Source organism: Nesoenas mayeri (assembly GCF_963082525.1).
Source record: "Nesoenas mayeri genome assembly, chromosome: 4".
Taxonomy (NCBI): domain Eukaryota; kingdom Metazoa; phylum Chordata; class Aves; order Columbiformes; family Columbidae; genus Nesoenas; species Nesoenas mayeri.
The window spans coordinates 50,426,920-50,448,441 of record NC_137540.1 but is presented as its reverse complement, the minus strand read 5'-3'; the positions used below and the strand labels follow the sequence as shown (position 1 = coordinate 50,448,441).

Genomic DNA, 21,522 nt, shown 5'->3' with positions numbered 1-21,522 from the left:
TAAATGGAAATTTCCTGTTTATTTTAATGTGTTTATAATATTGCTGAATAATAGGAAATGCTGTTTTAAACTACTGAAGGTTCTTAACTCATCTAACATAACTTTTTCACAAGCCTATAAATTGTGAATATATATTTAGTGGAAAATGCCATGATGCTGAAGTTTTAAGACACTGAACTAATCTTCAAGTTTGGTATGGATTATGACTTTGCAAAATAGTTTGTAAAGTAGCTGCAGTCCTCTTCTATTAGAAATGTGGAAGGGTTCATCTCTAGTGGCCACACAATCAAGAAAGCCCCCAAGAAGATGCTAGTGCACTTTGAAAGAGAAGATACTGAGGTATTTGGCCACCTCAGCTTTCTCATTTAACTGCTGGATAGCATGTGAATGAGGAGAATTATGTTCTCAGGAGTTTGAGTGGTGGATTTTTTAATCTGTTACGTTTTACATGGCCCATTTAGAAGGGAAAAAAAAAAAAAAGGCATTGCTGAGCATGAAATCCAGTAAAGAAAAGCTTATGAGCAGCAAAAGGAGTCAATGTTCAAATTTGGAATTGTATTTTTATCACAAGTGAGACATAGATGAAGTTATTGAGTTACTTTTTAACTTTGCTTCACAATAAGCAGAACCCAGGAAAGGAGTCCAGGCCCTGGGACCCCAAGATTAAGACACATTTGTTTCTGTAACCAAGAGCAAGAGGAAGCAACGCAGTTAGCATTTATATGAACTTAAATCTTGCAGCCCAGGTGACTAAGTGGTGATTCATAAGTGGATTGACATGTTGTGGATTTAATCACAGACCCAAAATGACACTCAGAATCACAGGTCAATCTCCTGACCAGAGAAAAAAATTAGTCACTTCTATTGCTACAACTTTCCAACCCTGAAGACAGTCAGTCGATTTTGTAGGAAAGAGAATGTGCATTTGAAAATTAAAGAATACAATATGGTTTTAACAAATCGGTAATGGGCAACAAGGAAATGCATAACATCATGCCCAGTAGAAGCCAGATATAAAAACCTACAGTGAAGTATCCAACATAACAAATGGATGAAGAAGAGAATAATCTTAAAAGTTCTGGCATGTTTTTCACTGTTGTCTTCAAAGGGCTGAAATACAACTCCTGACCTAAAATCATAGACATGGAAGGCATCTTGCAAGGTCACAGCATCCAGCTAGTAATGAATCAGGATGAGTTTTGCCTCTGTCACTCTCATGGGTTTGCACTCTGAAAGATCTCCATTTCAATGCTGAGCTGTGCTTTTGTGAATACATGGTGGCACTGAGTGTCTGGGATATATGCCTTGTTGTGTGTCACAAGAACATCAAACTAATTGTGAATTCCTGCATTCAGTGCCTACCTTTGTCCAAAAGATTCAGATGACCAGCCAAGCCAAGCAAGCCTATGTTGTGTCTCTCAAGCCAGTATGAACTCCAAAGGAAATAACACACCTTTCTACTCCTGCGGAGAACAGTGAGTTTTCTTTTAAAATAAGCAGTCCTGCAAAGCAACTCTAACTTATTTTTTCTGATTTGTTTTACCATGGAGTTTTTCAAAGAAGTTATCAAACAGAGGAAGATGAATCCTACTGTGCCAGACCAGTTCCTTCTGTTAGTGGCCAGGACCTCATTTATCTACAAAGAGGTTTTCAGGACAAGTTCTGGGTGAGCTCAACAGAGTGGTCTCAGTTCTGCCCTCCTTTAAAAGCCAATTATTTAGTTGTCATTGACTTTACTGACAATTACATTAGTTTAGCATCAATATTTTTTCATGCATATTTTTTCATTCCATATTTCGGTGAAGTAACCTTGACTGATGGGAGAACGACTACACTACTGGATTATTGTTTTAGTAGGACAACTTTAATCTATTTTGCATCTTGCTTTGTCATCATCTGTAATTCTTCTCAATCCTATTAAAGCTACCTCTAGTTTCAGACACCCATAACCAAAACACTAGGCACATTATACATGTATATTTATTTATAAATAAGGAGCTTTTAATAGCCTGCCATTGCCTTTCAGCTTACTGTGTTGTAGCTGCGTACAGAGATGGGTGTTTGGATTGGGTCCACAGTTTTGGCAGGTTTATTTTCTGCAAATACATGTCTGTCTTTTCCAGTGCTGATGCGATCTCAGCAATGTCGTGTCAGAAGTGCTGTAGCTGAAAAAGCTCCAGGGCTTCTAACTTATTTAATAATCTTTTGCGTAGACTGGTGTTATAGGGAATCCAGGGTCGTGAAGCACCATCAGCCTCAATGAGGCTCAGTGACTGGAAAACTATCAGCGTAAACAGTATCTCCACCAGTAGGTGGTACTGTATTTTTACTTTAGAGTTAAATGGGTGCTTGATGGAGAGGAAAGAAGTAGAAGCATTTTAAGATGCGTGTTGGTGTGTTGGATTCCCATATGCAGATGAGGCTGGAATCGGAAAACACTGGATAGACTGCAAGCTGTCTGTGGACATGAGCGCTAATAGGCACACAGTACAGCACCACACAGCATGATCATAAAATCATAGAATGGTTTGGGTCGGCGAGGACTTTACAGATCTTCTAGTTCCAACCCACCTCCCTGCCATGGGCAGGGTCACCTTCCACTTGACCAGGTTGCTCAAAGCTTCATTCAGCCTGACCTTGAGCACTTGCAGGGATGGGGCATCCACAGCTTCTCTGGGCAGCCCGTTCCAGGTCCTCACCACCCTAACGGTGAAGAATTTATTCCTTATATGTAATCTAAATCTACTCTCTTTCAGTTTAAAGCCATTACCCCTTGTACTGTCACTACATGCCCTTGTAAAAAGTCCCTCTCCAGATTTCTTGTAGGCTCCTTTTAGGAACTGGAAGGCTGCTATAAGGTTTCCTTGGGGCCTTGTCTTTTCCAGGCTGAACAACCCCAACTATATAAGCCTCTCTTTATAGGAGAGGTGCTCCAGCCCTCTGATCATCTTTCTGGCCCTTGTCTGCACTTACTCTAAGAGGTTCATGTCCCTTTTATGTTGGAGGCCTCAGAGCTGAACACAGTACTCCACGTGGGCCCTTATGAGAGCAGAGCAGAAGGGGAAAAAGCCTTGACCTGCTGGTCACGCTTCTTTTGATGCAGCGCAGGATACGGTTTGCTTTCTGGGATGCAAGCGCACATTGCCGGGTCATGTTGAGCTTTTCATCCACCAACACCCTCAAGTCCTTCTCCTCAGGGCTGTTCTCAATTTGCTCTCCAGCCAGTCTGTATTTGTGCTTGGGGTTGCCCTGACCCATGTGCAGAACTTTGCACTTGGCCTGTCAAGGTTGTCTAAGTCCTTCTGGGTGGCATCCCTTCCCCCCAGCATGTCGACTGCATCACACAACTTGGTGTCATCGGATAATTTGCTGAGGGTGCACTTAGTCCCACTGTCCATGTTGCCAATAAAGATGTTAAACAGTGCTGGTCCTGATACTGGTCCTGAGGAACACCACTTGTCACTGGTCTCCACTTGGACATTGGGCCATTAACCGCAAGTCTTTGAGTGCGGACATCCAGACAATTCCTTTTCCACCAAGTGGTCCATCTGTTGAATCCGTGCCTCCCCAATTTAGAGACAAGGATGTTGTGTGGGACCGTCTCAAATGCTTTGCACAAGTCCAGGTAGGTGACATCAGTTGCATGATAGAAGACTACATCAAAGCCTTTTACTAATATATTTGATGTCAAGACTCTGTTTTTTGCATGACTACTCTGAGCGGGGATTAGCACTTCTGAAATATCCACAGGCATGACAAATGCTGTGGCTGGCCATGCCCACCAGCAATTTGTGTGCCCCGAGCTAACCTGCAATGAGGCTGTCCTTGTGCTACACAGGTTGAGATTAGCTTGAGGTGCCCCTTCTCCTCCCAGCCTAGAACCTGCAAGGAACAGAGGGGCAGGGCCACCAGAATACTCTGGAAAAGACAGAACTTGGGATAAGGAATAAGTGTGGCGACTCTGCAGGAGTGCCAGTAGCTCTAAACAGTCACTTAGGATTTCTGATTAGCAGAATTTTATTTCAAGCTAAAATAACATAGGAAATCTGAGTTGGTTGCACAGAATAATGAAGCTAAAATGTTCACAAATACAAAGGTAATTCAACTGAGATTAATTCTACTTAAAAGAAAATCACTATATTATATTGTCACTAATAATCATGGTAGAAAATGCTCTGTAGTTAACATGGGGTTGGAATATCTAGCCTTGCTTCTCTTTCATTCATTGCATCAAAGTAGGAGTTAAAGTGGCACTATCAGGGCATTTTTAAGGCAATATCTATAGGATTAAGCTCTTCACAGCAAGTACAGCAATCTGATAATACTGAACTGCAATCCAGAGGCATCAATTTCTTGCCTCAGTTGAAGTCAATTTCTTTACATGTTGCTCCTACAGGTCTACACTAAATCAACAGCATTTGGAAGCAGGTGGATTTCCCATGGTCAGAACTCCATTCTCAAACCTAGCTCAGTAATTTCTGTGTGGCTGCATGTCAGGACAGGCAATAAACCTGCCTGTAGCTGCTGTATTGAACGGAGCTGCTGTATTGAATGGAGCCCAAGCATAGACCCTGTTGAATAGCAGCAATTGCAGGCACAGAAGAGTAATGCAGAACAGGGAAGCTGAGCAATGATGAAAGGACTTCAAAATGCCACAGGCAGCTTTCCTAAATAACGCACACACAAAAAAGACACATCTTTCTTCACATCTAGCTGCACAATGAACAGTTTTTCTCACTGTGGTGAAACCCAATGTCATCATGTTCGCTACTGACGATAAATTAATTAAATACTTCATAATAGGACATATAAGGAACTCTGTGTATATGTGTATGAGGAAAAAAAATCCTCAATAAAATTAAAGAATTTATGACAAAGCCAAGAAGTCACACAAATTTTGTTTAATTAAGTCATTTATGGCTAACAAAGACACAAGGTGGGTTTTATTAAGGCACAAAAATGAGGTTTCTAGTGACTATTTCATTTATAAATGCAGAAGTATAAAGTTGGCTAGATATTCAGTGCTTCCATTTTTATTGAAAACCAACAATTAAAGTCAGTGCTTAACAGTCAGTTTCAGCAATTATTTCATTCATTGCATAAGTGACAGAATTTTAACATAACTTCTCTCTTGCATTTTCCACACATTTAACGAAAAAAAAAAAATACTACAATAACCCAGAAAGGTATAATAGGGTTTCATAACAACCTTATTTCTCTTTTAGAGAAAAAAGAACTGCCACAAAATTGTTTTGACTGTTAGTATATGCATATTGTTACTTCATATATGAAAAGGCTGATCTGTGCTTAGCCACAGTTGGCACAGACCCACTGAAATAAATGGAGCTGCCCTGATTTGCACTAGCTGGTGACCCAGGCATTGCTCTGAACCAGTCACAGGTACCGTTTTGAATGGTGAACTAGCATCTTTTTCCTCTTTATGTCAGATGATCAGGTTGCCTATCAAGACTTTATTTTCTTTCCCATTTGACCTTTACAAGCCATCCAAAATAAAGAAAAATATATCGATGTTGATAAATTATTTTTATGTTGTTTCTTTCTTCCTGGCATTTTCTCAAAGTTCTTTGAAATGAGTTGGGTGTGCAAAGTACTCATAAGTCATCAGTGAAGTATACATACATGAAGTACACCCACTCCCTTCCATAATTATATTATAGATTGCACATTCTGTCCATCGACTTGGATTGTTAGCTGTAAGTTTTTTGCGACTTCATGTTTTTTTATTGTCAGAAAGAGTTTCATAGTGTTAGCACAGTTGGCTTGTATCAGAAGTCGTGTGGCCAGCAGGACTAGAGAAGTGATTGTACCACTGTATTCAGTGCTGGTGAGGCCCCACCTTGAATCCTGTGTTCAGTTTTGGGCCACTCATCATAAGAAAGACACTGAGGTACTAGAGAGAGTGCAGAGGAGGGTGATGAAGCTCGTGAGGAGCCTGGAGCACAAGTCTTATGAGGAGTGGTTGGGGGAGCTGGGGCTGTTTAGCCTGGAGAAAAGGAGGCTGAGGGGAGACATTATCACTGTCTACAACTACCTGAAAGGAGGTTGTAGCATGGAGGTTGTTGGTCTCTTCTCCCAAGTAGCAAGTGATAGGACAAGAGGAAATGGCCTCAAGTTGCACCTGGGGATATTTAGATTGGACATTAGGAAAAAATTCTTCACAGAAATGGTTGTCAGGCACTGAAACAGGCTGCCCGGAGAAGTGGTGGAGTCAGCATCCCTGGAGGTGTTTAAAAGGCATTTAGACGAGGTTCTTAGAGACATGGTTTAGTGCTAGGGTTAGGTTAGGTTATGGTTTGACTCGATGGTCCTGAGGGTGTCTTCCAACTGAAATGATTCTATGACTCTTCTAGACTTATGCCAGCATGTCCCCATGGTGCTCTGTGGAGATGTGTTAAAATTCATAGCACAGTTTGGCTCCAGTTTGGAGAGCCCTGTGCATGCTAAAGGTCCTTGGACTCTTCCAGGATGTTTGCTGGGCAACCCTAGGTTAGCATGTAGTGGCTTATTAAGCCACACATTTTGTAAATGTATTTCACTTATCCATGGTGAAACCAAGGGCTTAGATTTGTACCTTGAAACTGTTGGTTGGGTAGTACAAATAATTGTTTCTTATGACACCCTGGAGACTGTTCAACCACAGGGAGTCATCTGAGGGTAAGTACCACCAGACGCTGCCCTTCTTCGAAGCTGGGATAGTGTGGCAGAGCCAGTGATCAGGGCTAGTGCAGGCAGCTCATCACACACTTAGGTGCTTGCACGTTAAACCGCTCACCTCTTGCCTCAGTTGTGAAGGGGAGGAAAAATAAATCTATAGAAATTTCCAGTATACTCCAATACTGCCCAGGTACTCCAGGAGAGAGCTCTTTCCTTTGGATTCAGGGTTCAGGTGGGGCCGCAGAAGTCCCCAGGTGAAAACCGGGACTTTATAATGATTTATACGAAATGAAAACCATTCGGGGTCACTCCTGGAGTCCTCCGTACCCGTTCCCCTGCCGGACGCGCCCACAAGCACGGCGGGGATGCCACCGCCACCTCCAGCTGCCAGCCCAGGGGCAGCGGGGCGGGCGAGTGGGGCGCGCCCAGGTGCGCCGGGACGCGCCCGGGCGGGCGGAGCCGCCGCCGCCGACCGCGACGCTGCGGAGCCCGCGGAGGGGGCGGCCCGCAGCCATGGGGCACCGAGAGGCGCTGCCCGCCCGCCCGGCCTGCCGCACGGGTCAGTGCCTGCGCGGAGCGGGAGCCGGGAGCCGCGGGGCTGCGCGGAGGGGGATGCAGGACCGCGCGCGGCGCGGGGTAGAGGAGCGCGCTGGGGGCGAGGCGCTACGCGGAAGGTGCGCGGGGGTTGCGCGGTACAGGCGACGCGGCGGCGCGCGTAGGATGCGCGGCACCGGGCGGAGGCGAGGGCGCGGCACGCGCGCGCCGCTCCCGTAGCCCCCCGCGCTGCCCCTCCGCCCGCACCGCGGGAGCGGCTGTCGTGCTCCTGCATACGTAAGACTGCTCCGCCGTGACGTCACGCAGTCGTTTTTCGAAGAGTGTGGCGCTGCCAGCCCCGGGGAGGTGCCTGCACTCCTTCTCCCTTGGTCGGATCGTGGATAAACCCTCTTTTCAGCATCTTTTGTGCATTTTTGTGATTGAGGATGTGCCGGGGAACCACCCCTTGCTGCTTCTCAGCCCATTAACTTTCAAGCCCAGCAGCCAGGCCTTGGCAAAAGTGGGCTTGGTATTTCCCAGGTGACCAAGAACGGCATTTCATATCCCTGCCAGGTGTGAGCAGACTCGTGAGCGCAACAAAAACGGTTAAATGACATGTCTAAGCTAAGCAAATAGTTTTCCGGGTGACTTAGGACCAGTATTTTCAGTGGCAGGCTGAAAACTAAGCTGACTGCCACTATGAACCACAGCCCTAGACTTTTGCAGAACTACAAGTTAGAAGTGCTGCAAGGACTGTTTGTAGCAGGATGGCTGATCTACTCGACTCAGATAATGTTTAGGTTTTTGAGAAAACATTTTTGAATTCAGCTGAATTGTAAAAACACTTTAGAAGGTACAACAGCGGCTGCCTGAACTCAGACTGGTTTCTTGTTGCTATCAGCCTTAAGTCACAGCTCAGAGAGTTTATTTCTGCAAAGAGAGGTTCTGCTGACAGGTTTGTGTTTGTTGACGTTTGGAAGTGGGTGGTGAAACTAGCTTAGCTACAGAAACTGGGTGCAGAGCAAGCCAGGCAACCTCAGAGATTTGTCACCTTCCTCAGCGCTTCCAGGTAATCTTCAGACTGTTCAAAGTGGGCAATAAAGTAATAGTAATTCCTGGATCACCTCCTCTTCCCAGCTCTCAGGTGGTTCTTTAATCAGTGGAGTGACATACCACTTTGCATGCAAGTGGAACAAATGACATGTTTTTTAAAACCAGAAAAAGCTTCTCAGCACCATAAACAGAGATCACAACCATTCAAAATGGCTCTTCTCAGCTGGCAGATGGAACAGGCAAAAAAAAGCAATATCTCTTTGTAAATATGAGCAAGCATATTTCAGAAAGGAGAGAAACATGCTGTGGCAGTCACTGACTTAATACAGATGACATGATTAAAATGTCATTATTTGATGTTGTAAAGTGTGCTGGGGAATGGAAAACTTAAGAATCAGTAAAAAAAAAAAAGTCGTAGTAGTGTCATATGGAAGGGAATAAGCCTGCCATTCATCTCCAGCTAAATGAAAGTACACCATTCACAAAAAGGGGGAGAAGAGTGTTATTATATGCTCTTTAGAAACCTAACACACTGATAGAAAGCTGCCTTTACCATTGCAGGTAGCTAAAAGACCACACTTATCCAGAGTTTTTGTCTTGATGGTTTCTTTTAATGAAAGGCAAGAGCTGTTGCTGCTTCTCACATAAAGCCTGTAGTAGCTGAGTGGTAGTGGTACAACTGTCACCAATCTGATTTAGTATCATTATAAGGTATTGATAGCTAAGAGATTTGATTCACTGGCAACCTCTCTGCTTTTTTTGCCTTGCCCTGATGTGTGTTAGCTAAGAGAAACATTTATGCTTAAAGGAATTCTCTGACATTTTCTTTTGTAATTTAATGTTTAATAATTAATAATTATGTCAAAACTTAAGTATATACAAAATTTTCTTCTAAGATTATGCTAATACTTCAGAGTTTAAAAATACTTCGAGATACAGATTCAAATCCCATTTATTTTACATTATCTAGTTGCAACTTATAGTAATGATAAGTTGGCAGAATACTACCTGTCCTATGCACTTTGCAAAAGTAGTTTCATGTAGCTGTAAATTCTTTAAGATTTTAATCTTTAGCTGCAGAATATGGACATACCTGTCTTTTGGGACTATTTTTATGAGGCCTGGCTTAGCAATACAAACCAACTCCTGTTATATAGAAACTGTCTCAGCAAACAAGGAAATGTGACTGCACAGCCCAAAAATCAAGTGAGAACTTACTGTTGTATGTTTGTTGTACAGGATGGCACAGGACAACTGGGAGCAAGTGTTTATTCTCAGTTCCTTACTTGTGAAGGGCAGTATCTCCCAGTATTAGTACCGGCATTGTCAGCTGAAAATGAAGATGTGCTATCAAATTTCATACTGTTTTTAACAGTTTTGGTATTTTAACTATTCCTTCGTAAACATTAGGTGACTTATCCAAGGCTGGCTGTTAATTGTGCAGTCAAACACTTTTGACAGAACATTAATATTGCCAGAGCTTATGTATGAAAAGACACAAAGGCATATCCTTTTTTACCAAGTCTCCAGATGTTTTTTTCAATTGGAAAACAAAAAAAGAGTGTATTACTGATGGTGCCACTCAGCGGGATGAGTCCTTCATGTGTCATTTTAATTACAGGGGAAACATGGAAAACAAAATTATTTGTTGCATCCAATGCTTTGTATGAGTCACAATAGACTGAGCTTTTATATTTCTGCATCTGCTGTTTCATATTTTAACATGTCTTTGCAATAAAACCTTTATTTCCAAAAAGGCTATCCTTAAAACCTATTCCAGCCTAGGTTCTCTGATCCATGCTGCTTGCATGCTGCAGTCTACTGTGAGAAATTGTGAAACATCTGCCTAGACTACTGTGAGCCCTGTGGCAGCATTGCTGCTTGTCCTCTGCTGCCCCATGCAAAATAACAACTCCTTTTGTTCTTGGAAATGCAATACCTTTTCTTCCTTTAAAGAACATGTCTAGGCTGATGATAGCAATGATGTTATTCCTACCAGCTGTCATCGTAATGTTGCTGGTAAGGCTTGGCTGCCAGCGATTATGGAGCTTTAGTCTCAGCTCAGGATCACCCATCTCTGCAGCTGCGTTGCAGGAATAGCCAAGGGGACTGTCCCATGCAGGCTGTGGTCTCCTTCCACCTGGGGGTTGTTAAGATTAGGTGAAAATTGCTGTGAGTTGTAATGAGGCCTCCACCTCAAAACTTTATGATTGGTTAAATAAGATCTGCCTCATGCAGTAGTCACCGAACAATTTTAATAAAATGTATTGGCACCCATATGAAGCAAGGGTTTGCCTAGGTTTTTTTCCTTCTCTATTTTAATAGTTGTTTCCAAATCTTAGCTACGAAGGTAAAACTAGAAGCCTGGAATTACAGCAGGCTTACTCTAGCAGGCAAAGTCTGAAATAATAGATTTGGTTTCTGTGTTTGTGTTTTGGGGATGTGATCTATGTACAACACAAATGAAACCTTTCTTCTTGAGGTTTCAGGTTAGCTTTTTAGGATTTCAAGTTAAATTTTACATTTAAGATAATACTTTATTTTTACATTCCTTGGTATTGCCCTAATTGTTTTACTGAGCCAATGTAGTGCAAAAAATCTGTCTAAAATAAGGCATGCACATGTGAATTACAGGTGTTGGTTATGACCTGGGACAGCATTGTGTATATTATGTGGATTTTGTGTGTTATTTGCAGAGTCAGAAATGACGAGTGCTCTGAGATGTGGAAAGCAGCATGCAGAGCAAGGATGGGGCTCCTTCAGAGCTGTGCCTGATTCATGAATCACTTGTTCTCCTTTTTCTCCTCCCAGGTGCTGTGCTGTCTTTTGCTTGCCATGACTCCTGCCAAGCATGGTGCCAGATCATCAATGTGTCCGAATCCCGCTCTTCTCTCCTTGCCTCTGTGGACGGGACTCTCAATGAAACAAACTGGAGCATTTCCACACCTGCGGGAAGCAAATACCGGCTCTACGTTGGTTTGGCTTTGGCAATAGTTTCCAGTATCTTTATTGGTTCTAGTTTCATACTGAAGAAGAAAGGACTTTTGAAGCTGGCAGACAAAGGAGTCTCCCGAGCTGGTAAGTGGTGTTGACCACGTTGCTTGGGCTGGAGATGCAAACACCTTTGTTATAATTTGGCAAAGTCAAGGCTCAAGTCACAGATTATACGTTTAAAACTGTCATAGTTGAAAAGTGTCATACTTTAACCGTGGTCAGAAGTCCTGTCTTGACTAGGGATGGAAATACAGTATTATTTCTGTGTGTGATTACAGGAACTGAGCTTTCAGTATTCTTAGGGCTGTGGTGGCAGCAGTTGGTCATAAATCTCATGAGGTGGTGATATTTCCTCCCTGACATCAGTTCTCCCTTTGTCTTACCCTTCAAAACACCTGTCTCTTCCCCTCCCCACCCCCCAATTTGAGATGGAAAGTCTTAAGACACTAACTAGATTTAGGTCTTTTTTGCAATTATCTGTAGAAATAATACTCATTACAGGAGTTTCCACAGTTAGTACAACTATTCTTTCATCAAAGGCAACAGATGAAGAGCTAGAAAAAGCATTTAAAAACCCATTAGACTAATCTCAAAATTCCCTTTGCATGGATTTAAATATATAGCATTAGCAGTTTTTGTTTTGTTTGTTGTGTTTCTTGCAATATACTCTTCCAGAAAATTTGGTTATTTGAAAAAAAAAAAGGTGTTACTGAATGTTCTATATACTTATGTTTTATGTAAAAAAAATAAAGCATGCAGTGACATTTTTCTTTCTAATTTCTTTCAATTTAAAGTACAAGGATAGCAAAAATGTAGCTGAGTATGAATATGTTGGATCTGACCTGCAAAAGCACTTTGAAGCATTTTTTAAGCTCACCAACAATCTTCATAGATATTTTACTTTTGCTTGGAACTCTCCCTCCATGTGTATTTAGTCAAGTATCATTTTTCAGAAGTTCACATCAAAAAGCAGTAGAGTAATTAATGAAAAATGTCGGTCAAAATCAAATGATGCATTCTTCATATCACGACCAGATAACATGCTCTTTCAGTACTTTATATAACTAGATGCAAATGTGAAGCTGTCGTTTTGTGTGTTATAATAAGGTGATCTCTTTCTTCTAAGGTGAGATTATGCTCTTTTTTTTCTTTCAGGACAGGGCGGATATTCTTATTTGAAGGAATGGCTTTGGTGGGCGGGATTGTTATCAAGTAAGTCACCTCTTTCCTCTCAGCCTATATGTAAATGCTCCATAAAGCAGATTGTTTTAAGTTGATTTATTCCCTAATTTTTCAGTCCTCTCACTAAAAAGAAAGGTCTTTGCAATCACCTTTATGACAAAAGTCGTTCTGAAATCCCATCTCTCAAATATTGTGTTTGCTCTTTGAAGCTTTTTGCAGTATAACAAACTTTAATATCCAGTTAAATGTAAAGGGATTGAATCTCTCCAGCTCCTAGGAGTACTTAGGGGGAAAGTATTTAACATTTTTCAGCCTTTATTATGCCCAGAGGAATTTCTATAATTTTGAAAATAAAATGTGCATATACAGTGTAGAAAATAGATTTTGGGTTATATTTGCTATCACAGCTATAATACAAAATACTTACAATATCACGCCTTTTATTGCCCACCCCTCAACCTAACTCAAGTGTTCTTTCTTCTGCAGTGGGATTAGGAGAAGCTGCAAACTTTGCTGCCTACGCCTTTGCACCTGCAACCTTAGTTACCCCCTTGGGTGCACTGAGTGTTCTCATAAGGTCAGTACAAACTGGAAGCAAACCTTGGCAAATGAGCCATTTGCTGTGTGAGGGAAAATACTGGTTTTGGCTGAAAGTAGAGAATTTTAGTAAGAAAACTGAGAAGCAATGTATGGAGAAATAATGCTTTTTGGTCCTTGGTGAAAAGATCCCTTGCTTATTTAAAACTGAATTATCTGGGAAGAGGCAATGAGAAGTCTTGTTACAAAGGCTAGTATATGCTTTCTCAACAGCCTTCTACCTATATTATAAAGTATTTCTTATCAGCGTTTACCAGGTATACTGCTGGTGCACAGTGGTAGAAGGCTGTAATTTATCTCTTCCTAGAGAATTGAAGCATTCTTAAAAAGTCCTTTTCTTCAGTTGTGACAGAACTTTAGAAGAAAATATAATATTCCCCCATTAAAATATTTTCAAAACAATTTCTTTTTTATAGGAGCATAATTCCATATTAAGGCACACTTTGTAAGCATTTGAGGTTTGTTTGGTCTTTCCCAAGTCCTTCTGAAAAGAAGGAAAAGAAAAATTTAGCTTTTTAAATATCCACAGTTAAAATCTGTGGTTCATTTGAAATTTTTGAAACACGAATGCCTTTCAAACACTCGTTATTTCCTATGTATAAAGAAAAAAAAATTTCCAAGTACTTAAGCACATATATTAATATGGCTATCACAGAAGCAGAAAAGACATGGATAATGCTTACAACAGGCTTTCTGGGAAATAATTTAATAGCAAAATGGGATTATAGTATTTTAAATGGAAAACTCCTATATTTAAGACCTGGGTACACTATATGAAACATCGTGTTTAAAACCAACCTGGGACACTGCTAAAAATAAAATGCAGCCATTCTGTCATAGCAAAAGTAGTGTAACTGTGTCCCCTCCAGATGTGCTGGGGTCAGCATGTAGGTAGATGCAAACTGCCTGCCTGGCTGCTGCTTCTCAAAACAGCCTGAGTTTTAACAACCACTCCTTTGACGTGGGTGGCAATCTTTCTTCTGAAACAGAGAGGTCGTAAGAACTTCATGTCAGCAAGCTCATCGCCCTTGTGCAAAACAAATAGCTGTAATTTGATAGGTTGGTTGAAAAATATTTGTGGGCATACCTACACCCTGTTAAGCCTGTATCTGTGCCCAAGGTTGTGCTCTAGCTGGCTGATTGTGCGCACTGTAAGGTGGCCTCATTTGGGCTGTGTTGTTATCCTTTGGTTAAATCTTGAACCCCTTAAAGATCTTGGGGTCAGTCCTCTTTGATGGGGGGATGTGCCTTCTCTGTGTCTTTGGGGGGTCCTGGCAAGCCGGGCAGAAACTGTGCCTGGGTTGGAGAGCCCAGGGAGGGATGAGGAGCAGTTTCCAAAACTTGTGTGCACTGCTTGTAATGGAAAAAGAAGCACTTTAAACCACTTCTGCTAGAAAATAACAGCTTGTGTGGTCAATCTATGGGTGTGTGAGAGTGCATATCCCTGACCCAGGCAATCAGTAATGAAGCTCCTTGAGCAATTTGGACTCTTTACAGCCTGGAGGGGAGGGACCAGGGCTGCTAACCCCCCAAACACCTGACCTGACCTTCCTGATCCTGACCACCCTTATTGCAGAACTCCTTAAAATTTGATTGTTTCAGGCTGGTTTCCCATAGATGTAAATTTAAAAGAGATTTTGAATTAATATAATGTTACACAGACAGATTTGAAATGTCTCACGTGGCTGGTGAAGCTGAACCTTTTATTAATATTTATATTTTGCAAACAGTGCTATATTGTCATCCTATTTTTTAAATGAGAAGCTGAATATTCATGGAAAGCTGGGCTGTGTACTGAGCATTTTGGGGTCAACAGTCATGGTTATTCATGCCCCTGAGGAGGAGGAGATCACCTCACTAGATGAGATGGAAAGCAAGCTGCAAGATCCAGGTCTGTATGCAATTACAATGAACTTGTGCCACAGTTTATAGAGGAAGTGTTTGGGCCACCGAATCACTTTTAGCATATACTTAGTCTGGTATTTTATCTCATGCACATTACTCTTTTTGCCTTTCCTCTTTCTTACAGCGTTTGTTACATTTGCTGTTCTCCTAACAGTTGTTGTCCTCGTGCTGATTTTTATTGTGGCTCCAAGTAGAGGTCAAACAAATATACTGATCTACATTTTAATTTGCTCCCTCATTGGTGCCTTCTCTGTCTCATCTGTGAAAGGCCTGGGCATTGCCATTAAACAAATGCTGCAGCAGAAGCCAGTCTATCGACATTCATTGGTTTACATTTTGTTGGGCACCTTAGTGCTCTCAGTCAGCACTCAGATCAACTATCTCAACAAAGCATTGGACGTGTTCAATACATCTCTAGTGACACCTATTTATTATGTGTGTTTCACCACGACAGTTGTGACATGTTCCATCATCCTGTTCAAGGAGTGGAGTAGTATGGACCTGGGTGATATCATTGGAACCCTAAGTGGATTTTGCAGTATCATCATAGGCATTTTTCTATTGCACGCTTTCAAAAATACTATTGTCACCTGGAGTCAGTTGATGTCCGCTGTTACCAAAGAACCATCATTACCACACCATGAATACGAAACCTGTCAGACTTTGCTGGAGAGCATGGAAGACCAAGCTTTGGCATATGAGGAGGACAATGTTTTATTCAGTCAATGAAACTCTCAAGCAGTGTTCATCATTGGAAGTATTGTGAATTGCAGACTCAACCCACCCGTGTCTACCAGAATGCTCTTCTTTCCTGCAGTCCTCTGGAAAACTGTCTGTAAGGCCACTTAAGTGTGGGCTACCCCTTTGTGTGCCAGCTGTTGGTAGTGATGAATGAAAATGTTCAATAATTGACATGACAGACACCTGATGGTGATCATATGTCAGGCAATGAACAACCTTGTCCTTTTTTATGCAGCATCTCCTATTGGAGAATTTCAGGAGAAAAGAATGGTCCTTGTAAGATATATTTACAAAGTGCAATTTTGCCATCATGATAAAAGATAATCCTTGCTGAAGTCACAAGCACTCTCCTGTTATCTTAGTGATGGCCTTAATATTTTAGGCTTTCTTTATATGTTTGTAGTTTATTGCCAAGCAAACTTGTAGATAGTCTACCCGAAGGATATTAATTGCAGATATAATATGAAGAAAATATTGTTTAAGCCCTTTAGCTTTTAATATAAAATTTTATGCAAGTTTTTTTCATTTTTGATGACCTACCAGGGAACCTTGAATAGAAGTCACCAAAAATTTCTGCAATGCAGTTCTTGGTAACCATTCTTCTTCAAAATCCGGTTTTTAACAATAAAGTCTTAGCTCTTCTACCTTAAGAGTCCTGAACTCATTGCAAATCCCTAGATGTGCATGTATCTTTTTATTTTAAAACTATGACACGGTTACATTTTAAGAAATGGCAAGTTTATTAGAGGACTGGACAGTTGCTGTTGGCTTAAAAAAATTATGTAAGGTAAAAAAATAAATTATTCAAAGGTAGAAGAAAAACAGAATGTGTGTTTAAGAAGTTCAACTCTGTTTTATACTAATTTGAGACTTAAGAAGGAGCTTTATTTATTTCTATACTTCTTTCTAATATCGCTGTTTATTCATCAAAACCCATTTAAGCATTTCATTTTTTTTAATAGTTTTCCAGAAATATCTAATTGTTTCTTAAGAGCAAAACAGTCTGGTTATTTATATTCACTTATAAAAGCAAAATCCATTTTCCAATCCTTGAGCTCTTTCTAGAAATACTAGGTAGAGGAAGGGCTGTATGCGAGGGCTGAGAAACATCAAAACATGTTGTTGTAGTTTGGCCTTTTCATCTTTTCTGAAAATGAGTATTCACGTCTATTAGATGTTGTAGCTATTAATCTAGTGTAGGCTTGAAGGGTAGTATCTGTACCACAGTGTGATCCTCAGTTGTGGTCACTGATTGTATTAGGTTTGCGTGGCAAGGTTTTAGTAGCGGGGGGGCCACAGGGGTGTTTTCTGTGAGAAGCTGCTAGAAGCTTCTCCCATGTCCAACAGAGCCAATGCCAGCCGGCTCCAAGATGGACCCACCACTGGCCGAGGCTGAGCCCATCAGCAACAGTGGTAGCACCTCTGGGATATCATAGTTAAGAAGGGGGGAAAAACAAACAAACAAACAAACAAAAACCCACCAAAACCAAAACAAACAAAAAACACTTGTGAGAATATGTGAGATGAACAACTCTGCAGACACCAAGGTCAGTGAAGAAGGAGGGCAGGAGATGTTCCAGGTGCTGGAGCAGATTCCCCTGCAGCCCGTGGTGCAGGCCATGGTGAGGCCAGCTGTCCCCCTGCAGCCCATGGAGGTCCATGGTGGAGCAGAGACCCACCTGCAGCCCAAGGAGGACCCCACACCAGAGCAGAGGGATGCCCAAAGGAGGTTGTGACCTTGCAAGAAGCCTGCGCTGGAGCAGGATCCTGGCAGGACCCGTGACCATAGAGAAAGAGAGAGAGATAAAAAGAGTAATTTTCTTTACAGTTTGCCTTTTAACAAAAACTTACATTGAAAACTTACATGTGAATTACTCATACAATTTAAGGAACAGCTGAAAAAAATACTGGTTGACCCTAAAAAGAGAAAAAAAAATCCTTTTGCATAGCTGATGGCCCCTCTGTTTGCTTATACAGCCACCACTGTGGTGTGACCAAAAGGGTTGTTTGTACAAAAGAAGCAACCAGTCCAGCTCTTGAATGGATGTTTGGCATTTTTAAAACATATGTGGTTATACTTCCTTTGAGAAGGGTCTGGACTTTTTTATACCAAGTCTGTTCTCTTTTTACATCAACTCCTGGCAGTTGATTAACTTGCACCAAGTAAAAAAATCTGTATTTTCTATTGGACCTGCATATCTGCTTTTGTACATAAATAACATTTACTAGGAAAACGATATTATTTTCTTACAATGTCATAGAACCAAAGTTAATGCTTATTTTCATGGTATACAGGAAGTCTGTCATGTTAAGAAGGAAATTATTGGTTACCTTTTTGTATAAAAAACATTTGCTATAAGAGATATTATTTTTGAAACTGTTTATATTTCATTATTAATTTGGAATAATTTTGGTTTTAGTGAAATTATGCTACTATATCTGGTAAATTATTAATTGTTATGTACTAAATGAACTGTGTTTTTTTAAATGAAGGATAAAGAGGAGTGCAATTCTTATTTCTGGTAAGCATTTATACACTATCTGATCGATCCAAAGTGAATAATCTTTGTTTTAGCAGCTGGTCCTATGCACACATAAGTGGATACTAGGTGAAGCTCTGGCTGATGTCCTTGCAGTTCATGTGCATCTTGACCTGATCATGACCTTATTTTAGAAGCTTTGGCTTTTAATTGTTTTTCTGATAGGAAAGAAAATGTTTTACTCCCTTAGAAAAGCCATTGTGTGAAACTATTGTGTATCCACCAGGAGCTAAAAAAGTCTGCAATGTTATGATGGAGCTGGAGGGAAGAACATGGGGAGATCAAGAGGGTTTAGCTTCTCTTACAGAGTTACCCAATTTGTCCAAATGTGTTATTTTACCCTGGTGTTCTGTGAAAAGCATTAGCAAGGGACATTTAATGCTGACGATTAGGAGTCAAAATACACAGATTTTGAGAAACAAAAAGAACAGTCAAGTGAAAACGCCTTTCCCTCTAAACTAGGGAAGAAAATCCAAAGCTGATGTATTAGGCATCTCTTCCTCATGGCCAGTCTCAATGAAGAGTATTTCAGTGATCTGTCAGGTTTTCCAGGCACTGAAACGAAGGGTATTATCTAAAGTAATTTGAAGTGGTTTGGAAAGTAAGGGGGATGGTTAAGAGCTAGAACAAAGAAAACCTCAGAGGCAATATATTGCTAACCAAATAATGGCTTTTAAATGCTGATACAAAACAAATCTTGGTAGCTATTTATTACTACCATACCTCAGGACAAATGAATGGGCAATTAAATTTATTGCATGGCTGCACTGACCAAATGCAGGTAGGTCAAGAAGAGCTGGATAGGTTAAATAACCTATAGGGAGTTTGTAAGGGAGTACATAGGTTATGAGTTTCTATAGACATTCGTTCTGCCATCTTCCTTTATCTGTCTTCACAGCTGTACCTAAAATAGTCATACTATAAAAAATTTTTGTCCCAAAGAGCACTGATTCAAAACTTCCACCTCTTTACTTGTCATGGTTGCATCCTGCAGCTGTATGGGGAATTATACACTTCTAGCAAACACCATTCTCATGCTGTTTGAATGCCAGCAGCACAAAACTAGTGTGTTAGAAAATACTCTTTTAGCAGAGCGGGTTTCCCGTAGCTGACTCCTTTGTGGCAGGTTTTAAAACGGTGCTGAGGTTCAGAACAGGACAGAGAGGCTGAGAGGGAGCCAGGCTGGGTGCGTGAGGGAGAGGTGGTGGTGGTGGTGATGGGGGTCAGTGGATCTGCAGGGCTCCCTGTTTGTGAAAGTTTGCGCGGGGGTGGAGGAGTTTGGTCGGAAAACCAAATGGCACTGCAGAGAAATGTCACCAGACCTGTATGCACAAGTAATTTATCTGCTTTTATTTTTTTTTTTTTGTCGGGAGTACTTTTGATGAGAGAAGTCATTTCACTTCCTGAAAATACATCCCAGTTTGTCAATAATGCTGGTCTTTCATTAAAAAAAAATATATAGATATATAGATATATATATCCTAAGCAGCTGGCGCACAGAAGCTGGGAAATTTGCCTTTTTTCCTCCCATCCATAACACTGGCTTGCTGCAAGTTTCCTGGTGTTTGTTTAGGAAACATCAGCAGAATTTTTATGAATGCTGAGCACCCATACAGCCTTTGTCCAGACATTCCCTGTGTGGAGGTGTTATAGTGTCTCCTTCTAACCTTTACGGCTCTTTCAGATCTCGCTTTTATCACAGAGAGGTTTTTTAAAAAAAAAAGACAGCAGAACAGTTAACAGACATCCGTTTGCCCACATGTGCCTCTTTATGGTCAGGGACATGAGTGACATTCACTGTTCACCAATATAAGTACTTTCATATTTTCCTGTTTGAATATGGTTAGAGCTTGAGCGAAGCTTAGAGACACCGTGAACACTAAGATGGCCTACTTAGTCTTTTTTTTATGGGTGTAGCAGTTTTCGTAAGTAAATACACTGTAGATACCTGACCTTTGTCCTGTAGATCTTTCTTACTGCCGATTAAGCACCAATTTGACTGACTTTAAGCATGTTCTAGTGTTTTCTCATTTATTTATTGTCAACCTGATGATAGAGGCTGTTGAATTTATCTGTGTCAGAGTGCTAATAACAGCCTACTCATAATTTTCCCAAAGCTACCTATAGAAATATTATATTGGGAAGCTGAGGCCACGTGGGCAAGCATTATTTGCTCCACATATTAGACCAATATGTTTCAAGGATGGATGCATATTCACCATGGGACAACTAAATGAAACAGGTACGAGCAGGTTGCTTTGAGTACATAAACTTAACGGAGCTGCTTTTTACTGCACGGTGCTGTAGTATATTACATATTAACTCGCAGTAATAAATGTGGCAAAACCAGTTTTACAGGAGCTGTTGAAAAACATGTCTCATACATTATTCAAAGTCCCCATGTACTTTTACATTGCAGAGACAGTTTGAATTTCATATTTGTAGCACATCATCTGCTGAAAAGCCTTGTACTTCTGTGGCCTGGGCATAAATAGTGGTGAGCATAATGCGCAGTACTGTGTTGTATAGATCTGTATTTAGTCATAGGTCTGATAAGGAATTGAATGGTCATATATAAGTTGATTATAAATGTAAACAGCTACATCAGTTGGTGGCAATTCTTCTAGCAGATTGTATGAAATGATAGGGATATCATGCTTCACTTCAAGCAGAAATGCCTTAAGAGTTGTTTGAAGGTTCTCCTAAACGTTCAAACAATAGGATTAAGAACTTCCTTTCCCAAGGGACTATCAAAATGCCAGGAATGGACGTGACCCAAACATGCCGTCATCTTCTGGAAATTAAAAACTTGGGATGATTGAGATGTTCCATTTTATTGATGCAGTTATTTTTTAAATTTGAAAAGTAAAAATTGTGCAGAACTCAGTCATTCTTCCGCTAGTAAGTTTTAAGTATTTTGTCTACAAAATTTTATAAAACTAAATATTATGATGTATTTACCTATAAATAATACACAATTCAATCACGTTTTTAAAAAACTGTTTATTTCTAATGGTCTGACCCTATTCTATATTAAACAATTATTAACTTCATCTGCCTTGTCTATAATATATTTGTATCAACAGAAATTAAGATTTAAAATTAAAAGTGAATAATAGCATAACAAGTAAGGTTACAGACATTGTCCACATCAGCTGTCTCAGCATCCTTCTGAGCTAGACTAATTCAAAGCACTTTGCTTTCCTTCCAGGTTCCAGCTTTAACTTGTTGATTAACCATTCTGGACACTTGCAAGGGGAGGACTAAGGGAAGCGCAGGTGTTTGAGTAGGCAGCAGGAGA

The 21,522-nt window shown here is 40.8% G+C and overlaps 1 protein-coding gene across 1 annotated transcript; it reads left to right on the top strand.

Moving 5' to 3' along the window:
- Positions 1-7,188: 7,188 nt before the first annotated feature.
- Positions 7,189-15,669, top strand: NIPAL1 (NIPA like domain containing 1; the record flags this gene model as incomplete). The annotated part of the gene is made up of 6 exons (XM_080343668.1): positions 7,189-7,234; positions 11,074-11,340; positions 12,412-12,468; positions 12,925-13,015; positions 14,766-14,926; positions 15,065-15,669. The coding sequence occupies 6 exons, from the start codon at positions 7,189-7,191 to the stop codon at positions 15,667-15,669; spliced, it is 1,227 nt and encodes a 408-aa protein (XP_080199794.1).
- Positions 15,670-21,522: the final 5,853 nt, after the last annotated feature.